Source organism: Macaca mulatta, chromosome 4 (assembly GCF_049350105.2).
Source record: "Macaca mulatta isolate MMU2019108-1 chromosome 4, T2T-MMU8v2.0, whole genome shotgun sequence".
NCBI classification, from domain to species: domain Eukaryota; kingdom Metazoa; phylum Chordata; class Mammalia; order Primates; family Cercopithecidae; genus Macaca; species Macaca mulatta.
Window position 1 is genome coordinate 138,109,316 of NC_133409.1, and position 27,993 is coordinate 138,137,308.

A 27,993-nucleotide genomic window follows, 5' to 3' on the forward strand; every position below is an offset into this window, starting at 1 on the left:
GGCCTGAGCTAAGCAAGGTGCTGCTGTTCTGTGATCTCTGCCCCGGCTCCCACGCCCTTTCCCAGCCCATTATCAATACAGATGGGGGAGTGGGGCCAGATGCACGTGCATTTGTGTGTCTGTGTGGTGTGCATAGGCCTGTGTGTGCATGTGGGTGCAGTGTGTGAGCCTGTAGGAATTGCCTGATAGGCCTTGCTGTTGGCTGGCATCCACATTTTGCCACTGGTAACCCTGTCACTTGGAGGTAGGCAGGTCATCAGAGCTCTGGCTAGGGCTCCACTCACCTGCCCTGCCTAACAGCTACCCCAGGTGGCCCATCCGCCCTGCCTGCAGGGTCCAACTCACCACCCCAGCCTCCTCAGGAACCTGGCCAGGAGCCCCTCCTCAGTCCTTTACTTCTGCCCACCAGTCTGTCATTGCTGCTGGTGCCACACCCCCTCTCCCAGCCCCCAGCCCACTCCTTGCCTCAGCCCCCACAGGAAGCCTTTTAAAGAGACACCTGGCCCTGCTACTTCTCTGTTTATAACCCTTTTGAAGCTTGGTCTCCTATGAAGGAAGTCCAGACCTACCCTGCCCCTTGTGCCCAGCCCCAGCCAGCACCCCCAGCCTTAGCTTGCCCCACTCCCACTCCAGGCTGGGCCATCCTGCACGACTCTCACTTCCCTGCTGGAACTGCAGGGAACCGTGCTCCAGGCTCCAGGCCTTTGTGCAGGCTGCTCCTTCTGCCTAAAATCCTGGCCCCGCCAACTCACTTCAACTGTCACCCGCTCTTCATCCTTTCGGGCTCAGTTTAGACATTGGCTCCTCCAGGAAGCCCTCCCTGACGCTTCTCGCTCTCAGACTGTAGGCTCTAGGAGGGCAGGGTCCATATGGGATTTTTTACAGCGTTTTCAGAGGTGAATACTCAATAAATCTTATTAAACGCATGAAATAATCTCTATGGATTTCCCATTTGATATCTGTAGAATGAAAATAATGCGATTTGACACAGAGGGTTCTGAAGAGGGCGATGGGAAATGATGTCTATGAATTTTCCAATACGGTGCTAGACATATAATAGGTGCTCCAGAAGCATAGTTCTAATTTTCCTGCCCTTTAATGTTTACGGGTAAACACATCTTTTCTGTTTAAAAAACTAAAATTTCGGAGTCCTTTTGACCTCAAAGCACAACTGGCTTCTTGCTGTCCAGGTTTCCACTCAAATGTCACCACCTCACACAGATATTTTTGGACCACCCCATATAAAACAGCGCCCCCACCCCACCCCATCACTCTCAACTCTAATACTTGCCACACCATGACCTGAGCTTTATGATTTTTTCACTTGTTGATCATCTGTCTTTCCTGCCTAGAATGTGAGCGCCATGAAGGCAGGGGACTTGGCTGACTTTTTCATTGCTGCAGCCTCAGTGCCCAGAGACGTGCCTGGCAACACAGTGGCTGCCTAGGGGTTTCCAGGGCCAAGGCTGTGGAGTCTCTAGGCACTCCCTGGGGACAAATGCCAGAGAGAGAGAGAGAGAGAGAGAGAGTGTGTGTTTGTGTGTGTGTCTCTGTTTGCGATGGAGGGCTAGAAGTCCGTGAGACATCTCTTCCCTTCCCTCATGGTGCATCTCAGGGAGGTGGGGACTTGGAGAAGACTCTCACAGCAGCTCCCCGCCATGTTGCCTAAGGGAAATCAGGAGCAATGGCCTCTCCAGGGCCATGCAGATGCAGGTTGCTTGGGGTGCAGGGGAAGGGGCAGCACCTCCTTTGTGGTGACCCTGGGCATTTGAAGCTGAACATGAGCCCCTTTAAGCACCCCTGGCTCACAGCATCAAGGAGAGGCTGGGGCACATCTGTGGTTTCTCCCTTGAAGGGATCTGCCCTGCTGCCCCAAGCTCGGAGCCCAGGCCTAGGCCTGCCTCTTATTGATGACTTGTTTTTTTCCCTGGGCTGTATCTGCTCCTCTCTTCACTCTTGCCTTCCTGTCACCAGTGTCTGATGGGTCCTGTCCTACCTGCGTTCCCTGTTGGTACCAAATTCTCACACTTGTGGATGGAGTGGTGCAGCTCCCTGAGTCTCCTCTACCTATGCTGCCCACCTTGGGCTTCCTGGGATCAGCCCCCAGCGCTCAGCCACTGCAGGGTGCTGCTGGCCCTCCTGCCCTACCACTCTGACCCTCCTCCGAGGCATGTGAGAGGGATTCCAGAGATGAGATCCCAGAGCCTGCCACCCAATCTGCTGCCTCCTCCCCACCGAGGAAGGACACTCTGTCTCCATTTGGCCCCTGCCACCCCTCTAAGGCGGCTCAGCATCAGACAAGCCTATCTCACCTCTGGCTTGGATGGGTGGGGAGGACAAAAGGTAGTGAGGGTTTGCCCAGGCTGTGACTTTGGACCCAAGTGTGGAAGGGAACCCCTGCTGGCTCAAGCCCCAGCCCCGGGCCCAGGGGTCCGAAATCACGGCCTCCTCCTTACAGCTGTTTGCACCCCTGGTTCTAGAGCTCCCAGTCCGGTCAGGGTCCCAGAATGTTTGAGCAGGAAAGGATTTCAGAGTTCAGACGTTTGTGAAGTGGACTGTGCAGTGCCCGGGAGCTGATCTGTATGCACACGTATGTGTGCATTCGTGTGTCATGGACTAACCGCTGGGACATGAAGCCCACCCCTATTTTGACCAAAGAAACCCCAACTTTTTTCCTATGTTACCACAGAGAACAGAGGTGCCACATGAGTTACAATTTAAACAAGAGGATTCATTGTTTGAAAAAAAGATTTGAAAATCAGGAAAGCTAAACAAAAGTCATTTTTACATATGGAGAAACTGAGGCCCATATGTGTAAATGGCTTCTCAAGGTCACAGTGGTGTCAGTGGCAGAGTTGGTACTGCACCAGGCTGCCTGGATCATAGACTGATGTTTTTGCCAAGACCGGCCGAAATGTTCCTCTCAGGAGGTGGCAGGTGGGGGCGGAGTGCCAGGAAGGCACCGTCCAAAGAAGTGGGTTAAGGTCACAGCCTCCCGACTCCCAAGGGCCCCCTGAGAACAGTTGCACTGGAAAGGTCACTTGAATATGAACTAGAGGCTTGAGGTTTTGGAGTGGAAAGGGGCAGGGTAAGGAAGAATAGAGTAGGGGGAGGGCGGGGGACAGGGATTCATCCTATGGGTTCCTCACACCTCCACTGGGAGCAGCGCCCCCACCCCAAGCACCTGATTTCAAAGTCTCCCCTCCACTGAAGGGAGGGGCAGAGGGAGCTCATGACTGGCATGGAGGGGGCTGGCTGGCCCTGAGGGAGTGACTGCTGGGATGGGGAGGCTGTGAAGCAGGGGCCTGAACTTTCTGTCTCAGGGGTACCTGTGGACACTCCTGGCTGTCAGTGGCAGAAATGGCACAGTAGGGGGCTCTGTGGCACTCACTGTGTTTCCCCCAGTGCTCAGCTGGGTACCCGGGAAATGCTATTGAATACATGGATTGTGTCCCTCCTCCCCCAGCACCCCCACAATCACCAGCCTCCTCCCTCTCCCTCGCCCTGTCCTTCAGAGCCTACAAGGACTGAGTTATTCTTAGTAGGTTTCATTCATCAAAGCGTGACAAATGGTGTCCTGGGAGGAATGCCTGGGCGCCATGGGGAGCCGGAGGGTGGGGTGGGGTGCAAATATCCCATTTGAGGGGAGAGGCCATTGCCTTCAGGGAGCTCCAGATGGAGGGGGAGACACAGCTGTGTCCTCATGAGAATCTCAGTAGATGCAGAAGACACAAAGAACCTAGTCCCAGGGGAGACACAGTCCCTGTCCTTTGGAGGAGGCCCCAGTCTGAAGCGGGGAGACAGCCCTGCCCTCAGGGAGCCCCAGTCTGAGGGGAGATACAACCCTGACTCAGGGAGCCCTAGTCTGAGGGAGGAATGCAACCCTGTCCTCAGGGAGCCCCAGACTGCGAGGAGACACAGCCCCGTCCTCAGGGATCCCCAGTCTGAGGGAGACACAGACCCATCCTCAGGGAGCCCCAGTCTGAGGGAGACACAGCCATGACTCAGGGAGCCCCAGTCTGAGGGAGACACAGCCCTGTCTTCAGGGAGCCCCAGACTGAGGGAGACACAGCCTTGCCCTCGGAGTGCTCCCTGTGATGGAAGATAATCCTCCCACATTCCCCCCTTCTCAGCTCTTAGTGAAACCCCAGTCTGAAGGGAGAGATCCAGTTTCCTGTTCTCAACCAACCTCTAGTCTCATGGCAGAAAAATAGCTGCCATCCTTGCTGGAGAAGATAGGGTGCCACCCAAGTCACGTACTGAAACTCAAGATGACAAAAGGGAGTGCCGGAGGGGTATCCGGGAGCATGTGCAGCCACCTCGGCCACTGCATGTGGGAAACCTGACCATGACAGAGAATAGGGGGCTCCCAGACACACTTGACTGGGCACGCTTACCAAGAAACATGCAGACCACAAAGGGGCAGCAATCAGGGGGAATAAGATCCTGGCCCTGAGGAAAAGGATGAAGGCACAGGCCAGCAGGCTGGTCTAAATCAGAGGTCCACCTTCATTGGGAGGGCAGCCGGAGAACCCACATTGTCTGCAGCCTCTCACATTCAACCTAAAACCTATGTACTCATTGCAAGCCAAACAAAACCTCACTGAAGATAAAACGTGGCCCAAGGCCATGACTTTGCAACCCCCTGGACCTCAGGAAAGAATTCCTGATAGAGAAGAGCTCTGAGCCTGGTTTGGGGAAGGAGCTGATGGCCAAGCTACCCCTTTAATTCTGGCCTTCAGGCCTGGCTTCTATCTTCAGGGCCTCTCTCACCCTACCGGACATGGGAGGCCAGAGTCACCTCACTCCTCACCAGCTTCCCTACGACCAGCAGGCTACAGCTGGCCAGCGGGCGGGGCCTCCGTGTCTGTGGTGGGGATGTCACCTTTCTTGGCAGGAAGGTAATTTCCCTGACAGGGGAGGGAGCCCGTTGTGCTGCTCATAAAGCCACTGTTAAACGAGCGGGTCTGGGAGTTCTGGCTGGGCGGGCTTCCCTTCCCTTCTCCGTGCCCAAACGTGGGTACTGCTGCCCTGTGTGCCTTTGCCACTCCTCCCACTGAAGACTAATTTTCCAGTAGACCTCAGTGTTTCTGTCAACGAAATAGGTCCTTGGCCCCTCCCCACTCTCCCAGTCTCTTCCAGCAGAGATCTTCTAGGACTGTAGGTTTAGCGGAGGGGCCGGCTTCGGTCTCCCCAAGTTCTAACCCCCAGTGAGGCCTCACAGCTCTCTTGGGACTGAGGGGCAGTCCCGGAGGGCGGCAGGAGGCGGCAGCCAGTGGTCCTGGGGACCGCGAGGTGGGTCGGGGGTGGCGAAGGGAGGGTTCTGGGACCGGGGAGCGGCGGCCTAATTACGGCGCGTTGGCCCAGCGCCGCGGAGCGCCGCGGATGACAGCGGCGGTGGGTAATTAGAGCGCATTAGCCGTGCCCCTGCAATCCTGTAATTTTTCCTCGCGCTCGGGGTGTGTTGTAGGAGGCGAAGCGATGCCGGCTTGGCTGAGTCAGACTCTCGGAAGCCCAGGAGGGGACGCAGGGGGCGGCAGAGGCCGCGAAGAAGGGACTCCCGCCGGGGGAGGTGCAGACGCAGTCCTCTAGGAGTCACCTGTCCCGGGCTCTTCGGCGCGCGCGCCCCGTCGGCGGCGGGAAGGGGGCGTGACCTGCGTCTCCTCCCGCCGCCGCCGCGCGCTTTGCCAGCCCGCGAGTCCTCGGTATCCAGGCCAGCGTCTTCACCCAGCCACGTGCCCTGCCCCTGGTGCGCAGGTGGACTGGAAAAGAGGAAGGCAAACGCAGTGGCCAGGCGGAGACCTCCCAAATCCCACGTCTCCCCGAGAATCAGAGACGGGCTCAGACTAGGGCAGCCATAAGAAAAAACGTCAACTACATCTCGAGGGAGTGAGGTGGAGTGGGGCCGCTTGCTCTAGTCGAGCCCTGACATCGATTCTGCGGGGGCGGGGGGGAGTCGGCGCGGGGCTGGGGCTGGGAGGGGAGTTTATTTATTAGCCAGATTAGCCAGCATTAATGGGGGAGCGGTGGCGGCCGGCGGCAGCAGGGACATAGCTGGCATAGCTGGCATAGCGGCGGGGCCTCCCGCGGAGCGGGGCTCCGCGGCTTCAAAGGGGCTTAAAGAGGCCCTTGGTGGCACTGCCACGGCCCCGCGGGGGAGGGCGTGGGCGCGGGCGGCGGGGGAGAAGGCGGCCATTGTGCACCGAGGGATTAGGGCTCTGGCCTGGAAGGAATTTTAAACTGCCGCGAGCCGGAGCCCCAGGACTCTCCTCCTGCTCCACCCCTGCCCTCCGGAGCACGCCGAGGTGTTTACCTGCTTTCCCACGTCTGGGGTGGAGGGGGTGTCCTCTCTCCTCCCTCAAACTGGAGGCACCTAGGGTTACCAGGTTTGGCAAATAAAAACGCAGGAGGTCCAGTTAAACTGAATACTTTAAATAGCGTAAGTCTGTCCCAAATATTGTATGGGACAGACTTATGCTAAACTATTATTCGTTGTTTATCTGATATTCAATTTAATTGGATGTCTTGTATTTTGTTTTTCCTGGCAGCCCTTGAGGCACTGAAATGTCTAATCCATGTCTGGAAACAGATTGATGGTTCCCGAAAATCCAGTGGATCTCCCCCATTTGAGAGATCCCTAAAGGCAGGGGTCATGTCTCTCCCCTTACACTGGGAGTTTCCTGAAGCCAGATGCTGAATTTCACCCTGAAGAAGGCAGCTGAGAGCACTATATGTGGCCCCACCAGACTGGGAGCTTCCTGAGGACAGGGGCTAAATTTCACCCATGAGAGTAACACTTCAAGGTCAGTGTCTGTGACCTGTGACACTGGGGTTTCCTGAGGCATGGTCTGTGTGCTTCCTAGAGGGCAAGTCTGTGTCTCCTGCCTCACTCCTCACTCTCCCACCCCCACCCCCACCCCCACCCCAGGCTGCTGGAGGCTCCTCCTCCATTAGTGTTGCTTACTGCCCATAGGGGGTGCTAGGGGCCCAGCTGACTGGCCTACAGATGGATGGGACCTGTTTATTGGGACTCAGGGCTTCAGTCCTTTGGGGTTGATGCACTTGGAAATAATGGAGGTGGGGTCCCCATCCTGTGAGGCTTGCTCAGACAGTTGAGGGCCAGGTCTGCCAGGGCCAGAGGCAGTGGCCAGCATGTGGGAGAAGCTCTGGGTGCTGGGTACCCTTGGTTTCTTCCGGGAAGGACAGTGTGGCCCTTGGTGCAGAACATCCGCCCACCTCCTCTCATAACCATTGAAACCAAGTCCCAGTCCTCCATCAGCCTCTCCAGACCCCACTGCCTAACCTTTGCTTGTGCTGTTCTTTCTGCCAGAAACACTCTGTCTTCCTGCTTTGAGGACAGCTGAAGTCTCGCCACTTCTTCTGGATGCTCTGACCATCAGTGAGGTGGGCTGCTTGTGCCTGGGGATCTTCTGGTGAAAAGAACCCTCGTCCACTCCCTCTTTCCTTAACAGCTTTGGCCACAGGGGCCAAAGAGGGGGCTAAGGTGGGGGAGGGGAGAGACAGGAACACTAGGGGAGCATAGACAGAAGGGGAGCAAGAATAGGAACCTCCTTCCCCCCAACCCATCCCCCTGAAGCCCCTTCCCAAGTCCCTTCATCCCCTCAGGGCCTCTGAACTCTTTCCCCTTGAAGCTGAGGGAAGCCCTGGAGAAGCGCTTTCCCACGGTCACAGCCTCAACAAACCCCTGCCCCCTTCTCCTTTGACTGCAGCCACCTCAGTCTCACCCTCCGCAGAATGCAGGCCCACTCCATCACTGAAGGGCCTCCTCCTTGGGCCAGGGCGCCTGCTTCTGCCAGTGGCATCATCACCCCACTCCTCAGCCGCCAGTCATCAGGTTGGCAATTAGCTACTTCCTCTCAGCTGCATGAGGCCACCAAACGTCACAGCCCCTCCCCTGGCCTGCCGCGGCGGGAGTGCTGGGTGCTGCCCCCTACCCTTTGTAGTCAGTGCCAAGTCCTGGCTCAGTCCCCTTTCCCTACAACCTACTGAGTGCTAGGGCAATGAGCCTCCCATCTGGAGAGCTGAAAGCCTCGCTGCTTTCTCCCCGCTTCAAACCTCCTCCCCCATGTCACCCTATCCCATTGGGTGAGGACACTCCTGCTGCCTGGGTGGGGTGATGCCTGCTCAAGGGCACTAGCAGCCTGGGTGGGGCTTGAGACTCAGGTGTCTCTGTTCCCAGTCAGAGGCGGTTTTCACCAGCCCCTTACCTGGGGCCCAGGAGTCTGAACTGAAGTTGGTGGCAGTTATTTGGGAAGGGGAGAGAAATGGGGACTCATTCTACAGACCCCCAAACATGCAGGGGGCAGGCCCTTCATGAACACCCACATGGGCTCATTCGCCTGTGCCTAGGCACACACAGTCACAACCTAGGCAATGTATATTCCACCGCAGCGTGCCCATATGTGCCCCAGGTGGGCAAGTAAGCCCACTTGTCCAGACACCCCTCATGCCCACACAGCCCTCCTCCAGCTGCGTGCATGCAAGCCCACTGGCATACAGTACTCAAAAAGGCAGTGAGCGTGCTGCCACTCAAAAAACAAAATTGGGACCCCACAGAGGAATCTAGAAGCATGGGAGGGGAGGAGAGACCACCCCAACACTTGCTACCCCACAGACCAGGGAATCTTCCTGGGGAAGGATGGGAGGAAGACTGCACTTCAAGGATATGTGTGGGGTGCGCAGGTGGGCCGTGGTGGGAGCAGTTGTGTTTGAGTCTGGGTGGGGGCAGAGGATCTGGATTTCCAGAGAGAACTGAAAAATTCCAACATGTATAAACAAAGGCATGGAATCTTAGGCAGATCGCTTAACTCCCTGGGGCCTCAGTGACTGCATCTGTAAAATGGGAATAATGAGAACACCATTTGAACTTGGTTGTCAAGTTTATTTTATTTGTATTTATTTATTTATTTTTAGAGACACGGTCTAATGTTGTCACCCTGGCTGGAGTGCAGTGGTGCAATCATGGCTCACTGCAGCCTCAACCTCCTGGGCTTAAGTGATCCTCTCACGTTAGCCTCATAAGTAGCTAGGACTACAGATGTGCCCCATCATGCCCAGCTAATTTTACAACTTTTGTAGAGATGGAGTCTTGCTGTGTTGCCCAGGCTGGTCTTGAATTCCTGGGCTCAAGCGATCTTCCTGTCTCAGCCTCCCAAAATACTGGGCTTATAGGCATGAGCCACCATACCTGGCCTGATTGTGAAATTTAAATGAGATAACCTGGCTCAGAGCAGGCCCTGAGCTGACATTACTATGGGGAGACCTTCCCAATATCCTCTCACTTGATGGTGGGCTTGCCTAAGAGAGCTGCCCTAGGGAGATAAGAAGCCCTTATTCTGGACCTTACCTGACTGACCATGTGCTCCCCCTGTTTTTCTTTGATTTCTGGGGTCCAGCCCCAGCCAAGGTGGAGGATACAGGTTGAGAGGCATGGCAGGGTATAGGGATGGGTGATTGGGTGCTCTTTTGGACTAGACTGGGGGTGGGGCTAGGGAAGGGCTGGCTACCTTCCCTGCCCCTACCTGGCTGGCACAATAGGTAAGTGAGTGCTGACTTTTATCCCTGGGAAAGGAGGAGTCAGGCAGTGTCTCTCTGTCCAGGCAAATGGGATGCAAGGGTCAGGAGCATGGGTGGAGGGGGCTTCTAGGAATAGTCCTGGAAGAAGACCTGGGAACAGGCACTACTGACAGGAGCTACTGCCTGGGCCTACCAGCCTCTACCCCAACTCAACAAATATCCTTGTCCTTCTTTCTCAGAGTCTGTAACCACCAGCTGCTCTTCCAGATTCATGAGGCAAGGCCTGCCTGCTCACCTGGCTGGCCCCAAGCACCTCTTCAACCTGCTGCCACCGTCCTGCCTCGCTGCCCTTCTCAGCTCATCCAGCAGGGTCTCCAAGTCATGGAAAAAGAAGCATGTATACACACGTGCTCATATACACATGCCCACAGCCGCATAAGCACACCCAGAAACACCATCGCAGACATGTTCTCACAAGCACATGCACACAACACACTCACTACCCCTCACTCGTATACACATGAATACACACACACTCATGCGCACTCACAGTCTTACACACACACACACACACACACACACACACAGAGTTATAATCACTGCTGTTGGATGAATTGTGCCCCCCACCCCCGTGCTAAAAAGATATGTTAGAGTCCTAACCCCCAGTACCTGGGGATGTGACCGTAGTTGGAAATAGAGTGTTTGTAGATGTAATCAAATTAAGATGAGCTCTTACTGGATTAGAGTGGGTCCTAAATCCAGTGACTGGTGTCCTTATAAGGAGAAAAAGATTTGAAAACAGAGACATGGAGACACAGAGCGGAAGGCCATGTGATGATGGAGTCAGAGATTGGAGTGATGCAGCTGCAAGCCAAGAAATACCAAGGTGCTGGAAGCCCCCAGAAATAAGGAGAGAGGCATGGAACAATCTCCATCAGAGCCTCCAGAAGAAACAGACTCTGCCAACATCTTGATTGCAGACTTTTGGCCCCCTTCACTGTGCGAGAATACATTTCTATTGTTTTAAACTACTGAGTCACCAAGTCTGTGGTACTGTGTTATGGCATCCCTGGCAACAAATCCAATCACACACACACAGACACACACACACACACACACACACACACATGGCTGGCTCCAGGCTCAGTGATGAGCTCAGAGGAGTTCCCCTCGGGAGCTACTCTTTCTCTGTCATCCTTCCTTTGTGGTTGGTCCAGTGGATCCACCAAAGCTCATGGCCCAGAGCAGAAGTTCAGTCATTTTTAATTCCTCTTCCCTGGAGTTCTTAACCACGTGTTGCCCTCAAAATCTGCTCTCAAGATTTGGGTTGTCATATTTAGGAGCACCAGAAAACGTACAGGAATACTGTGTCTGCTTGCATCATATTAGTTAAAAACTGGAGATAACCTAAATGTCCCAGAATAGGTACATAAACCATGGCATATCCGCTTAATGGAATACTACACAGCAATACAAAAGGAAAACCTGGTGTTACTTGAGCAACATGGATGAACTTCACAGACATAATACTGCACAGCACGAGGCAGACACAAAAGAGTGCATACACTGTGATTCCATTTACATGAGATTCACCAACAGGCAAAGCAGATCTGTGGGGACAGAAGTCAGAATAGTGGTGACCTCTGGAAGGTGGAATTGACTGGGAGGGGCTACAGGGAGCCTCCTGGGGTGCTGAAAACATTCTGCGCTTGTACTGGGTGGTGGTTATGTGGGCATTATATAAAATTCACCAAGCTGCACCCTTACGACTTGTACAATTTGATGCACAAATCTGACATCTCAGTAAGAAGTAAATTTTACAAAGTACCAAAGAAGTGAATGACCAGAAGCCACCAGACTGTTTTCTGGGGGCATTTATAGCTACAGTCTGGACCCTCTAGGCCACAGAAAGGCTTGGTCCCTGGGACAGCCATGTGTGGTGTCATCGTTCAGTGCATGTGGGAGGGAATTCCACTCTTCAGTTGTGACGGGGCTGGAGACACACACACACACACACACGCACACGTATACCTCTTGGCAGCTTCCCATCCTCATTCGCAGTTGCAGGTTTGAGCAGGTATATCCCCCAGGTCCCCTGAAGCCAGTCTCTGAAGCTGTCGAGGGTCCCCCAGGTCGACAGACCAGTGGCCTGGGGCGGGTAGCTAGTGAGAGGGACCTTCCTCCCTCTTCGTCCATAGCTCTACAGTGAACTGGCCTGGGGGGGGGGGTGGCTGCAGGGCTTGCCTTAACCCCTGCTGCACTGGTGTCCTCGGGCCTGGGGCCTCTTGTATGACTGACTTTCCATAATATTTGTTGACTCTAAATGTCCAGCCTGGGGCTGCCTGGGAAGGCCAGGATGTCAAGACAGCCAGACCATTAAGACATTAGTCTTTGGGAGAGGAATGGGAGGTGCACGAGATCCCACTGCATTTGGCTTCTCCAAAGAAAGCCTAAATGCGGTGATTTCTTCCACAAGAAAACTCCAAATGAAAAAGAACAGCTACATTTACTCAGGTTTTGTGATCTGACTGGCATGAACCAAACATCTTTGAGGTGTGTGGCAGTGTTGCCATTACACAGACAAGAAAACAGAGGCTCTGAGATATTGAGTAAAACCCCCAGGGTCACACAAGAAACTCAAGAGAGGACAAGTGGCATGATCATTCCTTCCAACTGGGGCTCCCTGAGGACGGGGCTGCGTCTCCCCTCAGTCTGAGCCCTATCTAGGAGGGGCTTAGAGGAGGAGCTGGCCTTGAACCTGCCAGCATCCACACTGGTCTCCTGGAGGGTCTGGAAGGGGCTGCTGACTTGGCCACCCCTGCTCTTTCTCACCCTGGCTGTCGCCCCTGGTTCTAGCCCAGGGCTCTGCCTACAGGAATGCCATAGTGTGGGGCCATGATTCTGAGGGTCAAGAGGGAAGTGGGGGAGGGTATGCAACAAAGGAAGCTGTCCCTTGGTGGCTGTGCTGAGGTCAGTGGGAGGTCCCCACATCTTCCCTCCCTTCCTGACCGGGTCCACTGGGGGTCAGGACCACCCAGCCGATCCATGCCAGAGCCACACTGAGCAGAGGCCTGGCTGGACCCTGCCCTTCCCAGGAGGAGCAGCTGGGAGAAGGGCTCCATTTGTGGAGGGGGCAGGGTGGAGGGTGGCCTCCTGCAATGTCCAGGAGTAGGTGCTCCTTACTCTGCCCATGCCTCGCCAGCAAGAGCTGATCATGTGATGGGGGCCAGGTGACAGGTGTAATAGGATACGACATCCTCCTCGGCCTGCCCGGTGCCTATATTAAGTTCCGTGCCCTGGCATTCCCCTGCCCCTGCCCCCAGGACTTTCCCTCCTCCCTCAACGGATACCACACTGCAGATAAAGGAGCCATCCCTCCTTCCCAGCCCCACTGTCTGAGGAAAGGGGCAGGGGCCTAATGAGGTCAGAGCCCATGGGTGGGGGAGCAGATGCAGTAAATTTAGGCTTTGAGTGATAATGAGCTGCAGAGGTGAGTGCCTGGGAGGGCCTTGGCAACCCTCAGACTCAGTCCTCCTCCCACAACCACCCACACATCACCTAGGTGCTCACAAGGGCACAAGAAGAATGTACTCACCAGCAGCAGAGACACAGGTTTACACTCTTTTAATTTTTATTTTTTAGAGACAGGGTCTCACTCTGTCACCCAGGCTGGAGTGCAGTGGCACAGTCTTAGCTCACTGTAGGCTTGACCTTCCCGACTCAAGCGATCCTCTGGCCTCAGACTCCTGAGTGGCTGAGAACACAGTCATGTGTCATCATGCCTGGCTAATTTAACAATTTTTTTTTTTTTGTAGAGAAAGGGGTCTTACTATGTTGCCCAGGCTGGTCTTGAACTCCTGAACTCAAGAGGTCATCCTGCCTTGCCCATCCAAATTGCTGGGATTACAGGTGTGAGCCACTGCACCTGGCGTAGGTTTACATTCTTACAGGCCAATCCATATATACCCATACACCCAGGAGCCCCCAGCAGTCCATTATTACCATGATAACCTTATTCAGGAACTCATGTGTACACACCTCGCTATGCGTGCAGACATTCATGCATGCTTGCACACTCATGTGCTCACATGCATGCCACCCACTCCTGTTGGCATTTCTCCTAAGCCCCCGAGTCTATGGCAGAAGCATGTAGTCTGGGAGCTACAGGGCATTTGCACTGCATTAAAGGGCTCAGTCCCTGCCCCCTCAATGGAACTCACCACCCCAGGAGCCCCAGGAAGCCCTGCCTTTTCTCCAGGGTGAGGGCAAGGGGCAGAGACAGGGTTTATTAATAAACCTGTTCCTGACTGGAAAGGCCTATGTAGAAGCCCCAATCTCAAGCCAATCAGAACAGAGCTTTCCAGGAATGTCACCCCGAGCAAGCCTTCCTCTGACTCCAGGATTATTTCTCACCCCTGACTTCATCCCCTTGGTGTGTGTGGCTCCTGCCAGGCTCCACTGGCTCTGCCCGGCAGGCCTGCTGTCACCTGGCAGCTGACATCTACCCTGGCCACTGCCCAGAGAAGGTCACACAGCACATGGGTGGTGGGGCCAGGATTAGAACTGCATTTGCTGTCACTCAGTCTTGCTCCACCCCACTCCTCCAAACAGAGCACAGCTGAGCCTGCTGTGTTGGGAGTGCAGCATGCCCTCTGCCTTAATACCCACCCATGGCATCATGACACTGCCCTCCCTCTGAGTGGGGAGGAAGCTGAGAGCCACTGGCCCTGAAGGCGGAGAGCCTGAGCCAGTCGGGTTTCTGGTACTTACTGGCCTTATGACCTTGCACAGGCAGGATCTGACTTGCTTGTGGTTCAGTGTCATCCTTTGTAAAATGAGGATACCACATGAAGGCAGCTGTGAGGATTAAGAATGTGTGAGGCTGGTGTCTGCTCTTAAGGATTGTACAGGATGGTAAAGTAAAAGGTGTCTATGTTCTTGCCTTTATTGCTAATTCCATTCTCACCTTCATCACCCACACCACCTAACACCTCCACTGTCACACCATCATCGCTACTTCCTCCAGCACTGACATAGCTACCATTGCCACCAGCACCACCAGACCACTCCCTCCCCTGTTGCTACTTCCATCACAACCACCGTGGTGCTATCACCCATCATCCAGTAACACTTATTCAACACCTACTATGTTCAGGTCATGTGGGTGACTCTTTGCGGGTAGTCCTGCTCCAGGGCCCCACACTGTTGGGCATGGTCTGTATCTCTCACATCCTTTAAGTCCTGCCACACATCCCATCTCCACCAGGAACCCTTCCCTAATCCACCCTGCACTACTCCAGTTACTCCCGGACACCGTGGCTCAGCTTCACCTGTACCCTCACTGGTTGCTGTGTGTGTGTGCCTCTGTGCACACCCATGCTACTTAAACTACTCTTTGAAGTCAGTCATCACCCAGATCTCCTACACACAGCACAGTGGCTCTGGGTTCCAATCCTGGCTCTGACATCTGACCTTGGACAAGTCACCATACCTCTTTGTGCCTCAGTCTTCTCAGCTGTAAACTGGACTGAATAATACCATGTCTTACAGAATTGTAGTGAGGATTCTCTGAGATACTGTATTTACTATAGAGCACTTAGACCAGAAGCATGCATACAGCAAGTGCTCAATAAACATTAGCTTCTGTTATTTTTATTATTATTATTATTAGTCCTTCCCACCATCCCCCACCCCCAACCAATGTCTGGCACAGGAGTTCACACTACCAATGAGAAAGAATTCACAGGAATGAAGGCACTCTGACATTCCAATAGAAATACCTTAGGAAAGAGTGGAGCTTTCAGAAAACCGTCTTGTCCCCTTGTCTGCTCATCTGAGCTCCCTGGGTAAGAGGTGGTCTGTGGGTGGGAAGGACCATGCAGGGAAGTCAGAGCCAGACAGAGCTGAGTTTGAATGGCGACTTCACCAGCTGAGTAACCGTGGGCAAGTCATTGAACCATTTTGAGCCTCAGTTTCTCATCTGTAAAGTGGATCTCTGTGCAGGGTCACTATGAGGCAGTCATCTCTGCCGGCTTCTCACGGATTCTGAATGCAAGCACCACAGATAGCTATGGTGGGACTCAGGACCGGCATACCCTTCGGGCCTCAACCTTCCCATGCACACAATGGACAATCCCAGCAGAATTTGCTTTTCAGAGCCAGTGGGGACGATGCTGAGAGATGAGAAGTGCTCAGAAAATGAAAACGCCCTGGAAAAGTTCCAGAGACAGCATGAATAATGATTAACCCAGGCCAGGCCCAGCTTGGCCTGACCTCAGAAAATCCACGAAAGCCTGAGCTGGGTTCCTGGGGCAGGGCTGAAGGCCAAGGGGAAGGACGGCCAGGGGGCCCCCCAACCACAGACTCAGGGAGGCCACTCTGTACTCAGACTCCCACGTGCATCACGGCATCTTCATTGGAACAAGGAGGGCAGCTGCGACGTGATAGGAGGGAGTGGCCTGTGAGGCCTACGAGCTTTCCTGGGGTTCTTAGTACATTGACATCCACACAGCTGCAGCCACCCAAAGATTCCCTCCACCCTCCTCCTATGGTGGCGCCCTGTCCATGAACCCCCAGGGAATAAACAGGGGTAAACAGGGGCAGCAGCCAGCCGACTGCTGTGTACTCCCGGCCCACACAATGTAAACTCTCAGGATGTATTTATGTTGTCTGGGCCTGGCCAGGGTCCTCTGCCCAGCTCAGAGGAGTCACGTGTGCAAGGCATCTGGATTCCTCTGTGTGGTGGGTGGGGGAGGGCAGGAAAGGCAGAGAGTTCATGGGGGACAGGGATCAGAGATAGCTGGAGCTGGCGGCCAAAGGAAGAAGGCAAGAGCTGTAGGAATGGCCAAAGGGAAAGAGGGAGTGAGTGCTACTGTGCAGTGCTCAGACTGTGTCCTGTTCCTAGAACTGCAGGCCCTTTAGGAGGAATTGGGCAAGTGGCGGGCAGCTTTCAGTGGCCCTGGAGACTGGATTCACATTTCCACGCTGCCCTGATTAGGAAGCAAGGCTCATCTCTACTCTCCTACCTCCTCCAGCCTGGGCGGGACTGCCAACCTGGCCCTGGCCACCCCGACTGGGAGGGACAGGAGGAACATAACCGTGTGACGAGCATGCTGCTGGGATCCGAACACGTCTCAGGAATGACACCCAGGGAAAGCTATTTTAATCTGGAAAGTCGCCTGCTCCTCCTGTCCACCCAAAATAACTTGGCTCCTGCAGGAACCTGCAACATTGTGGCTGCCACCAGCCTAATGGAGTGCTCCAGCCCCTGCAGCCCCCGTGCCCTCACTGTGGCCAACCCCCTCCTCAGAATGGGCCTCTCCACTCAGATTTGGAGCTCTCTGATGCCAGGTCTGTGTCTTCTCCCTCAGACTGAGGGCTGCCTCAGGGCAGAGGCTGTGTCTCCCATGGATTAGGGGCTCCTGGGGTATAAAGGTTGCGTCTCCCCACTCAGACTGGGAGCTTCTCCGAACACGCAGGTCCCCGGAGTCAGCTTCCTTGGGGAATTTGGGGGTGGGGCAGTGCCAGGTGTCCTTTTCCCCACTTGCAAGCTGTGCTACAGAGGATGCCCTTGTGGATAAACTGGATCTCCCTCCCTCTGTGGCCACAAATGCTTCTGGCTGATGGGCTCATGTGGGGCCTAGGCTGAGCCTGGCACTGCCAGGCTGCCCTGCTGTTGACCACATGGCCCCCGATGGGAGGGTTCACATGTACCAGCACCAGCCAGCCACCTGCCGCCTCCTGCCTCCCAAAATAAGAAAGGGCTGGCCTTCTCCCGTTACCGGCACACGCCCCACTGCCCTTGTCCTTGGGACAGGGCTTTCAGTTTTACCTGCTCTGCTTCTTTGTGTGGGTGTTGAGGGTGTAGCGCCCCAGCTCTGCCTATCCCTAAAGCTGGTGACTGGACATGGCCAAATGGAGTTGCTCTGTTCCTAGGCTGGATGCAAAATGAGGAGGGGGCCCACTAACTTCAGTGTTCCTTCTAAGGAACCAGTGTCCACTGGTCCTGTGAAGAGAGGCCCTGCACCCCAAATCCTTCCCCGCTCCCAGCACCCAACACAACCTGTGGCATGGAGTAGGGACTGAGGGTGTGGCTGTTGACCCAAGTAATTAACTACTGCTTCCTGAGGACTGAGAAACTGAGGCTGAGAGTTTGAGAAGACACTCCTCCTAACACACACACACACACAGACACACACACGTACACACACCTTTTCCATTCATTTTACAAATAATGATCCTTTTCTATTATTTTTATTTTTTACTCTTTGTAGAAATGGAGTCTTGCTATGTTGCCTAGGCTGATCTCAAACTCCTGGCTTCAAGTGATCCTCCTGCCTTGGCCTCCTAAAGTGCTGGGATTACAGGCATGAGCTACTTTCCCAGGCTACAAAAACAGCCATTTTTAACTGAGCACTTACTATGTCTGAGGTACTGTACTAGTGCACCCCATCCATTACTATGTTTAAACATCACAACAGTGAAGAGAATGGGGCCCAGAGAGGTTTGCCTAAGGTCACACAGCAAAGAAATAGAATTGGTATTCAGACCTAGGTTAGAACAGCATTTGTCTTTTTTTAAATGAGAAATTTTATGAGAAATTTTAAAAATTCAGACAAATGGAGAGAGCAGTACAATGAAACTACAAGTACTGATTACCAGGATAGCATAATGAACATTTTGTTTGCCAGATTTGCTTCATCTTTTCTGTGCTGAAATATTAAAAAGTAAATTATAGACATATAGCATGTCACCTTTACTCATTTAAGAATGCATCTCTAAAAAATAAACCAAATTTTCTGTATAAACCAGCATGCCATTCTCACACTGAACAAAACTATTTGTAATATCTAATAGTCAGCTCAGGTTCAATTCCCCCAATCGGTCCCCCAGATTTTTATCACTCTACCACACTACCATTGAGGAGTGGGCAGATGGTGTTTGGGGAGGTCTCTGCCAGTCTCTGTGCCTCAGTTTCTTGTGGGGACACAACTCTTCCCTCCTCCTCTTTTCCTTGCTGGGGTCAAGGTTACTAGACAGGAGAGTAACGGGGACCCGAGGGACCCTGCGGGGTACTAGAAGCTGTGGGGGAGGCTCAGGGGAGCCCCTTATCTCCTGGGGTGGGGACCATGGAGTAAGGTGGATGTCCTGATGGGCCAGAAAGGGGCCATGTCCTGGCGGAAGGAACCTCAGCAGGGCTCTCATGCCTGGCCTTCCTGTCAAGGTACCGCTGTCTCAACCGGGTGAGGCCTTGAGCCCGGGAGCCCCTACCTCACAGGAGACCCTCTCCAGCATGGGCCCACAGACCAAACAGCCCACCAGCCTGCCTCAGCCACAACAGGAGCTGAGGAAGGTCAGCTTATCAGGCCTCCCCTACTCCCTCACCCCACGGGCCTGCTCTTCAGCCATTATCAGTGTCTGGGGCAAGGGAAGGGGTTGACGGGACAGGGCAAGGCCATTCCCAGGGGTCACTCCTAAATGGAGAGAAATGCTATTTGGTAGGATGCTGGGAGAGTCTGGGGCCCCACAGGTGACAACAAAGGGTCGGCAGTGGCCAATTAGATCAGGGGTCTCTAGGCTCGCTTCCTGTCCCATGCCTGTTCTGTCCTCAGTTCACGGGGTGAGTGAAAGGACTCTGACCTAAGACAGGAGGTGGCTCAGGTGACCTCTTGGTCATCACTCCCTGAGTGGGGTTTGAGATGTTGAAGGTTAAGTCAGACCAGCCCTGAAGGGGCAGGACTGGGTCTCCCCTCAGTCTTGGGCCCCATGAGAACGGGGCTGTGTCTCCCTCAGACTGAGGCTCCCTGAGGATGGAGCTCTGTCTCCCATTGGACTGGGGATCTGTGAGGATGGGTCACATTCATCTTCCCTCATCATCATTACCCCTAGGGGCCCATTCTGCCCTGATGGGCTGAGTGGGGAGCCCCAGCTGAGGATCCCTAGTTCTTCATTGCTCCAGAACCCAGGGCAGGGCTGAGAAGAGAAAGAGTTGGCTCCACCTTATTGAGTGGGGAGAGGAAATGGGACAGTCCGGTGAGAGCCCACTGCTGGATGGGTTATAGAACCTGCCCCTCTAAAGGATTTGGGCATGGAGGCAGAAGATGGAAAAGACAGCTTCCTCCTGGGCTCCCCTTCTTTCTCTAGAGCACCTCATCATCTACGCTTCTTGTAAGACGGTCCTAGAGACTCCTAGGCTCAGGAGCTAGGAGGTGGCTCCCAGGGGGCCCTCAATGGGTTCTTGAGCAAGCTCCTTCCCCTGCCCCCTGGTGCCCAGCCTTGGACTTGCTGGGCAGAAGGGAAAGAGAGGGCTTAGCCCTGAGTGGGGGCTGAGGGGAGCAGGAAGGACATGCTCCAGGGAAAACAGGGACCAAGGCTGCCAGATAAGCATGGGAGGCGGAGAGGTGGCAGGATCGGAAAAGGATCTTCAGGGGCTCCCCCAGGCCCAAAGCTCCAAAGTCACTGACCACTGCCCTAAACTGGATGCTAACAGGGTCTCCTTTGAGAAGTCTGCCTGATTGAGGAACTCACTCCCTTTCTTCTCCCAGGTGCCCTGTGTGTCTGTGCATCCCCTACCAGGCATCAGCCTCTCTCCCAAGAGCTCAAACACCATGCATAAGTCCTCTTGGTCCTCCCAAAGCACCTGTCAGTGGGTCTTGCACACAGCAGGCACTTAATAGAGACAGTTGACTGGAAGCTCCAAACAGAACCCTCTGATTGCAGCCCTAGTCTATCCTGAGCCAAGTGCTCGGGGAAATTACCCTTTATCAGCACGTCTCTCCTCAGGAGTACCCCCAACCTGCTCTACGCACTTCTGCTCAGCAGACCCTATCACCCTCTTCTCTTGGGTGGCCGTTCTGTGAGAGAGGAGTACAGCTGGAAAGCCTAGGGGCTGAGAGCAAACGGAGCCTCAGCCTCAGAAGGGAGACATGGCCCATCCTCAGGGCTCTCCAGTCTGAGGGAAGACGTGGCCCTGTCGTCAGGGAGCCCCAGTCTGAGGGGAGACGTAGCCCTGTCGTCAGGGAGCCCCAGTCTGAGGGGAGACGTAGCCCCGTCCTCAGGGAGCCCCAGTCTGAGGGGAGACGCAGCCCCGTCCTCAGGGAGCCCCAGTCTGAGGGAGACACGGCCCTGTCCTCAGGGAGCCCCAGTCTGAGGGGGAGACACAGCCCCGTCCTCAGGAGCCCCAGTCTGAGGGGGAGACACAGCCCCGTCTTCAGGGAGCCCCAGTCTGAGGGGGAGACACAGCCCCATCCTCAAGGAGCCCCAGTCTGAGGGGGAGACACAGCCCCGTCTTCAGGGAGCCCCAGTCTGAGGGGGAGACACAGCCCCGTCCTCAGGGAGCCCCAGTCTGAGGGGGAGACACAGCCCCGTCTTTAGGGAGCCCCAGTCTGAGGGGGAGACACAGCCCCGTCCTCAGGGAGCCCCAGTCTGAGGGGGAGACACAGCCCCGTCCTCAGGGAGCCCCAGTCTGAGGGGGAGACACAGCCCCGTCTTTAGGGAGCCCCAGTCTGAGGGGGAGACACAGCCCCATCCTCAGGGAGCCCCAGTCTGAGGGGGAGACACAGCCCCGTTCTCAGGGAGCCCCAGTCTGAGGGGGAGACACAGCCCCGTCTTCAGGGAGCCCCAGTCTGAGGGGGAGACACAGCCCTGTCCTCAGGGAGCCCCAGTCTGAGGGGGAGACACAGCCCCGTCCTGAGCATGCTCACAGTCAGTAAGGGAGAGCTATCCCTCCGCCTGCACTCACTGTCAAAGCAACATGGAGAATGGTGAGAGGAGAAAGGTTAATGGCTGAGGGCTTCCACATCAGCCCTCTCCAAGTTCCTGACACATTTCTGCCCTGTCAGGGTCAGGGTGAGGTGAGTCCCTGCTCAGACTTGTATAGGCTTATTTTCACCACTCAGAGCTATTATCAGGAAAGCCTGGGGTTTCTTTCACCTCTTAGAAGATTTTTTGTGGACGAACTGAACCCCATGCCTGGCACAACTAGGTGTGTCACTGGCAGCCAATCGACTATTCCGTCTTCTTTCAGCTGAGCTTACCACAGCCATGTGCCTTGATGCATCCCTGTTTTATAGATGAGGAAACTGAGACTCAGAAACTCGAGTGGATGCCCAAATGCCACAGCTACAAAATGACAGAGGCTTATTTCCGCTTGACTTTAAATTGTGCTTTCTTTCAGGCCTGAGCTCAGGAGGGGATGGCCGCTCTGTTTTCATGGGGATGGAGCCCCATCTGGCCCCCCACGGCTTGGCTTATACAGGGCTCATGAGTGAAGGTCCAATGGGGAGTATGCGGATTTGCTGTGGCGCTTCTGTAGGTCTAAGTCTCAGGGTGTTTGGGGAAATGCCTTGTGGATACTTGGGGAGACCTCAGGGAGGAGTGTGGGGCAGGGTAGAGGTGAGGGAGAGAGGGAACTTTACTGGTCACCATTGTGCAGTGGGTGGGGACTCCTGGAGCAATGAAAGAAACTATCTCAGCAAATAACAACAGGCTTTGTGACCAGGCAGGCTCTGCAAATGCTGATAGGCCCTGCAAACACTGACAGACTCTGTACGTGTTGACAGGTCCCACAATGGCAATAGAGGTGAGGGGAAAACACTGGTGCAGAGGCGCTAAGGGAATTTTCCACTCACCTTCGAAGTCAGGGCAGGTGCTTGGTTCCCATCAGTGGCTCTGCCTTCGTGAGAGAGTCCCGGAGGCAGGCAGCCTAGCCCTCTTCCTTCCTCTTGCAGCTCTCTCCAGTGCCTTCTCTGTCTGGTGCCCTCCCCCTTAGCAGGCCACAGAGGTGTCAGGACAGAAGACTATGACAGGGGAGTCCACAGAGAATCCCATGGGGAGCAAGCATGGGGCAGGGGCAGGTGAGGACCCCCTAGGAGGTGGGAGTCTGGCCAGCTGGGGAGTGGGGCAGTTCTGGTTGCAGGTGGCCATGAGGCAGGCTGGAAGCTCCGCCTACCCCAGCCCATGGGCCTTTCTGAGCTCCAGAAAGTCTCAGCGCTTGTTTCTCAGCCTTGGGAGTAGAGGAGGGAGTGGTGGGAGCAGCAAACTTTTCCGAATGGAAAATGATGAAATCTTCCTGGAAAGCTGACTTTCCCAAGCTCTGGTGGATACAGCTGACGAGGAGAAACCTGAGCCCTGTGGGCAGGCAGGGGGTCCAGTGGCAGGGGATCGGAGGCGCCTGTCTATGACACAGTCCTGGGAAGCCACCCCAGAGCCGTGGAGGGCGTGCTGCCCATGTCCAGCCCTGGTGGGGCGGGGAAGTGGGCAGTTACGCTTCAGCCGGTGGCCCCATACAGTCTACGCTAAGCTCTGTAGTGAGAATGGAAACAAAGTCAGTTTCTCTTCTGCCTCAGCTCCCATATCCCTCTGGGTGAAGGCAAAGTCCTAAGTATGGCCTGCAAGGCCCCAGCGATCCCACCCTACCACCACTCTAGCCTCGCTTACTCTGCTCCAGCCTCCTGTTCCTCAGAGGCACGGGGCACACTCCTGCCTCAGGGCCTTTGCACTACCTGTTCCCTCTGCCTGGATGATTTTCATTCAGATAGCCATACGGTCACCCCTCACTTCCTTGAGGTCTTTGTTTGAATATCACCTTCTCAGTGAGGTCTTTCCTCACCACCCTATTGAATACTCTGCCTGCCTCCCCCATCCCACCCCAGGGCCCCTCTTCTGTATTACCCTGCTTTATTTTTCTCCAAATCCCTAATGTATTTGCAGTGGGTTGAATGGTGGTCCCTCAAAATGTCCATGTTCTAACCCCTAGAACCTGTGCATATGGCCATAGCGAGTTGAATAGCGTCTCCCTCCAAGCTTCACGTCCACCAGGAACCTCAGAATGTGACCTTATTTGGAAATAGTGTCTTTGCGGATATAATAAAGCATCTCAAGATGAGGCTCTCTTGATTTGGAGTGGGCCCTAAGTCCTTATGAGAAGAGGAAACACAGAGAGACAGAGGGAAGAAGCTCGCCTGAAGATGGAGGCAGAGATAGCAGTGAGGCTCAGACGTCTGCCCTCCAGAACTGTGAGAGAACACATTTCTGTTGGGTTGAAGCCACCAAGTGGGTGATTTGTTATGGCAGCCACAGGACTCTGTAATTTACTCATTTATTTTGTTTATTGTCTACAAACACACTCCCTCCCACCCTCTCAAGAATCTCAGCTCCAAGAGCATAGGGCTGTTTTTTTCTTTTGCTCACTTGATATATCCTCTGTGACGAGCACAGTGCCTGTTCTCTTATGGGTGCTGAATAAATATTTGTCAAGTGGCTGAGTGAATACATTAGATGAAAGCAGACAGGAGGGGTGGTCCTCAGGGGACCGACGGCTGTCCAACATCTGGGTCTGCTGAATGCAGCTCCGTGTGGTGGTAACTTGGCACCTGTGCAGGAGACCACCTGGAAGAGGAGAGGGAGACCTGGGGTCCCTTAGGACCAGCCTCCCCAGGACAGGTGGCCTCAGTTAATCTGTCACAGCCTTACCTGTGGATAGGTGAACACGGAGAGCTAAGTGGAGCCTGCCTTGTGTCCACATTCAGGCTCTGCTCAAGCCTTTGTGGGATGGGCCTCTGCATGGAAGGGGCACCCTCTCCCCACATCCCATAACCAAAGCCCATCCCTAGATTAAATTCAGATGCTTCAACAGTTGGTATGAAGAGGGACCTAATTCCTCCCCACCTCCCTGTGCAGCTCCAATCCCAGCCGTTCCCACCCCCAGGCCAGGCCTCCAGGGTCAATGTGAGCAGAGGGACTCAGGAAGGTCATGGTTTGGGGGTTGAGGGCAGAGCGCCCCAGGGGCAGGAACGGGGACTTCATCCATCTTTAAGTTTCCAAGTCTGGGTCAGGCAATCTGGCTCTGTCCTGACTCTGCTGGTCCACAGTGGGTGAGAGATGTCCACAGAGTCTTTGCTACTCCTATTGCCAAGAGTTGGTTTGTATTTTCCCTCTCCTTGCATCTGGCTTGGCCTTATGACTTGCTTGGACTGAAAAAATGCAATGATGCTGTGCCAGTTCCAGGCTCCGCCCTAGAGAGGCCTGACTGCCTTCCCTCCCTGTCTCCTCTTCCCCCAAGTCAGGACCATGCTGCAGAGAAGTCCAGGCTATTCTGCTGAAGAGAGAGACTCTGGAAGATCAGGCACTAAGAGGAGGTGCGCGGAGGCCAGTTGACAGCATGAAGGCCTCAGAGTTGCCAGTGAGGCCACCTTGGACCTTCCAGCTGAATGCCACTGATTAAGTGGCCTAATCCCAGCTTAGATTTGCAGAACAGCCAGGACAACCACCAGAATTGTGAGAAATTAAACTATTATTGTTTTAAAGCACTACGTTTAGGAATGGTTTGTTTTGCAGCCATAGAAAACTTGGAGGGCTATGTCTCAGAGGCCTTGTGACGCCAACACTGTGGGATGTCTGAGAGCTTACCTAGAAGCTGGTTGTCCAGCAGGTGTGGAGCAACACACATCTCAGACACTGTAGGCACAAGGTCTTGAGCTGCAGAGATTCACTGATTCTAGAATTTTGACACCCAGGGAGACCATGCCCTGCCCCTTCTCAGCTGCTCTCCCCATCACCTCCCATCAGAAAGTTTTCCTCCAAACTTTCCAGCCTCCAACGAGCTTCCACTCTGGCTCAGGCATCTAGAGCCTGGGCAGAGGGTAGGGGCAGATGCAGCAAGCTTTGTCTGGGGCAGCTGGCAGTCTCCTCTCTCTCCATGTGCCCCCCATCAAGGTCAGCTGGGTGAAGAGGCTGCTGGTGAAACATCCTGTTCCAGATGCTGCCCAGAGATGTCAGGAGATGTCATGACCATGCAGGGCAGCCAGGCCTGGGCTGCGGGAGCCATAACAAGGGCGGCAGATGCTCGTGTCCTGCTCTGGAATGGTCTGGTGTTCAGCCTTCTGCAGGGGACAGAGAAGGCTATGAGGTATCAATACTGGAGAGAATAATGCTGATTCAAGCTCCATTGCAGAGGGCAATGGCCTTTCCCAAGTTTGCTGGTTTGGTGTTCCTGTGGCCTGGGCTATCTTGAAGGGCTGGGGAGGCTGGACAGCGTAGGCTTGAGCCTGACCTCTTGATACCATGTTCACCCTGCTGTTCTGGCAACTGGCCTGGGGGTTGTGCAGGGAAGGGCCTTCTCACTGTGACCCATGTCCTCAGGGCAGAGTCTGGGCTGTGAAAGACATGACCCTGGAGGTCCCTTTTCCAAATCTCAGTTGCAGGGTTTCCCAAGAACAACAATGCCCAGCCGGCCCACGGGTGGTTACACAAGCCCATGTGTGTGGGTTACCTTTGCCCTCTGGGGACTAAGTCTCCTTGGCTCCTTCTGGGGGCTTCTGGGCCTTGGGACACTGCTGTGAATGTTGGCAACAGCTCTGACCTCCCTTGCAAGTGATCCTCCTGCCACTCCCTTCCCCACCCAGGAGCCCACCAGGGTCATCATGGCTGTGGGGAAGCCAGGTATGGGCAGCTATGCTCCCAAGAGGTGTCTTGCACATGTCTCTGTCTCCAGGGCAGGGGTGTCCTGGATGAAAATCTCCCTTCCCTAATGCAGAGGGGAGAGTGTTTCATAGGTCACCATCTGCCCCTCAGGGCAACCCGCTGGCTGGCCCCACCTGCCTGGAGCCAAATCCCCAAGTTCCAGCTCAATGAGGAATTCTCCACACAACCTAACCAACTCACTGTCCCCTCTCCCGTAAAGAAGACTAGAAACTTCTTCAGGTCTAGCTCTCCCAGCTCTGCTATCCTGGGGCTCTCTATAGGTACCTCCCTGCATCCTTCCTTCTTCCGCTCTCCCGTTGGGTAAGTTAAGGAACGTCTCTGAGCCCCATATCCTTGTCTATTAAATGGGATCATAAGACCCACCTTGGAGGGCAGAAGGTTGTGAGTTTTTTTTTTTTTTTTTTAAATTTTTATTTTTAGAATCAGGGTCCTGCTCTGTAATGATGTCATCATAGATCATAGCTCACTGCAGCCTCAAACTCTTGGGCTCAAGTGATCCTCCTGCCTAAGCAAGTAGCTGAGACTATAGGTACGCACTACCATGCCTGGCTAATTTTAATTTTTTTTAGAGACAGGGTCTCACTATGTTGCCTAGGCTGGTCTCGAACTCCTGGCCTTAAGTAATCTTTCCATCTTGGCCTCCCAGATTGTGGGATTACAGGCGTGAACCACTCTCCCAGCCTTATAGTAAGGATTAAGTGAGGAGGTAGGAAGGAGGAATGGAGGGAGCATCTATCTAAGGGCCTGAGCAGAGGGAACTCACAGCTGAGAAAGGACCATACCTGCTAAGGCCTCAAGTGGCAGGCTGCCCGGGTGTCCGTTCTGAGCCTGCATCCCCATTCTGTGCCCATGCTCTGTCTGTTCTGGGCCTTGCATGTCTGTCCTCAGCACCTAACCTGTGGGCCCATGAGAGGTGTGTGTTTGGCCTGCACGTGATGTGCAGTGGGGGGACACAGCATGAAGGCTGTGCCGACGACCCTGGGTAAACATCCTTCTTTACTGCAACATGAGCACAGATGGTTCTCCCTTGTACAGTGGACAATGGCTACCTTGTGTGAGTGAGAAGGAAAAGTGGGTACTTGTAATTGCTGATTTGGGCTGGGTCCCAAACAGGCTTGGAAAGGGCCAAGCAACAGGGGGCCTGGAAAGCCAGCGCCAATGTCTGGGGGTGGATGGGCATGCAGGAGGGGGCTGGGGTGCAGCCCAGGAAAAAGTAGAGATAAGACATTGAGCAGGGAGAAAGTGGAGGAGCCCACATGAGCTGCTTGAGAAATGAACTGAGGTTGGCTGGGCAGGAAAGAAATGTGTGTGGAGAGAGGGCTCAGCAGGGCTGGGAGCAGGGAGGCTCTTCAGGGAGAGGTCTGGCTGCAGTTTCAGGCTGAATGGCCTTTGCTTCCTTCTGGCTCCGGGCCCCCTGGCTAGGCAAGCACTTAAGGAGAGAAGGCAGACTGGCCCTTAAGCTGGACGAAGCAGAGCAGAGCCCTGAAACCTTGCTAGGTACTTGGAATTTGCCGACTCCCATGATGACGTCCCACCTCCGAGCTTTCTTTGACTCTAGGAAAATATTTTTTCATACTCTGAAAAGCTGGCCTTGTAACATGCTGCTGATGCTGCTTATGGCTTGGTGAAGGCACAAAGATAGGACCTTTACTGGACACTTTTGTCCAAATTTCTCTGTGCCTGTCGCTTACTCTGGCCTCTGCTTTAGAGGCCAGCTCCATGCAAGCTTCTTGGGCTCTGCAAAAGTGCAATTGAATGGCACTTTGCCTTGGCCTAGAACCTCCTACTTCCTGCCAGAAACTTCTCAGATGTCCTATGGGTGGACACCTGTGGAACTGCTTAGCGCTTAAGTATGTGCACCCCAGAAGTGACTCCCCTGGCATCACCTTTGTGCAATGGGAGATACAGAAGCCAAAGGATCCCTTTTTGCCCTTCTGGGTGGACAGTTTTGAAACACATTTCATAAGTCTCTTA

General features: G+C 54.4%; 1 protein-coding gene and 2 long non-coding RNA genes across 4 annotated transcripts; 1 reads left to right on the forward strand and 2 right to left on the reverse strand.

Moving 5' to 3' along the window:
• Positions 1 to 2,710: 2,710 nt before the first annotated feature.
• LINC03040 (long intergenic non-protein coding RNA 3040) lies at positions 2,711 to 8,086 on the reverse strand. Its single transcript, XM_015136437.3, is given in 5 exon segments — positions 2,711 to 5,631; positions 5,634 to 5,762; positions 6,314 to 6,373; positions 7,304 to 7,499; positions 7,746 to 8,086. Coding segments are annotated over 5 exon segments (753 nt in total). The 5' UTR covers positions 7,827 to 8,086; the 3' UTR covers positions 2,711 to 5,344.
• On the forward strand, positions 5,616 to 10,565 carry LOC106997949 (uncharacterized). 2 transcript variants are annotated; one of them, XR_013416368.1, is made up of 5 exons: positions 5,616 to 5,894; positions 6,549 to 6,803; positions 7,331 to 7,404; positions 7,731 to 7,855; positions 9,777 to 10,565. It is a non-coding gene; the product is annotated as an uncharacterized LOC106997949 (long non-coding RNA). The 2 variants fall into 2 exon arrangements; XR_001444275.3 differs by lacking the exon at positions 7,731 to 7,855.
• Positions 10,566 to 13,146: 2,581 nt separating this feature from the next.
• On the reverse strand, positions 13,147 to 22,477 carry LOC144340672 (uncharacterized). The gene is made up of 3 exons (XR_013416917.1): positions 22,167 to 22,477; positions 14,308 to 14,394; positions 13,147 to 13,291 (listed from the first exon to the last, which is right to left on the reverse strand). It is a non-coding gene; the product is annotated as an uncharacterized LOC144340672 (long non-coding RNA).
• Positions 22,478 to 27,993: the final 5,516 nt, after the last annotated feature.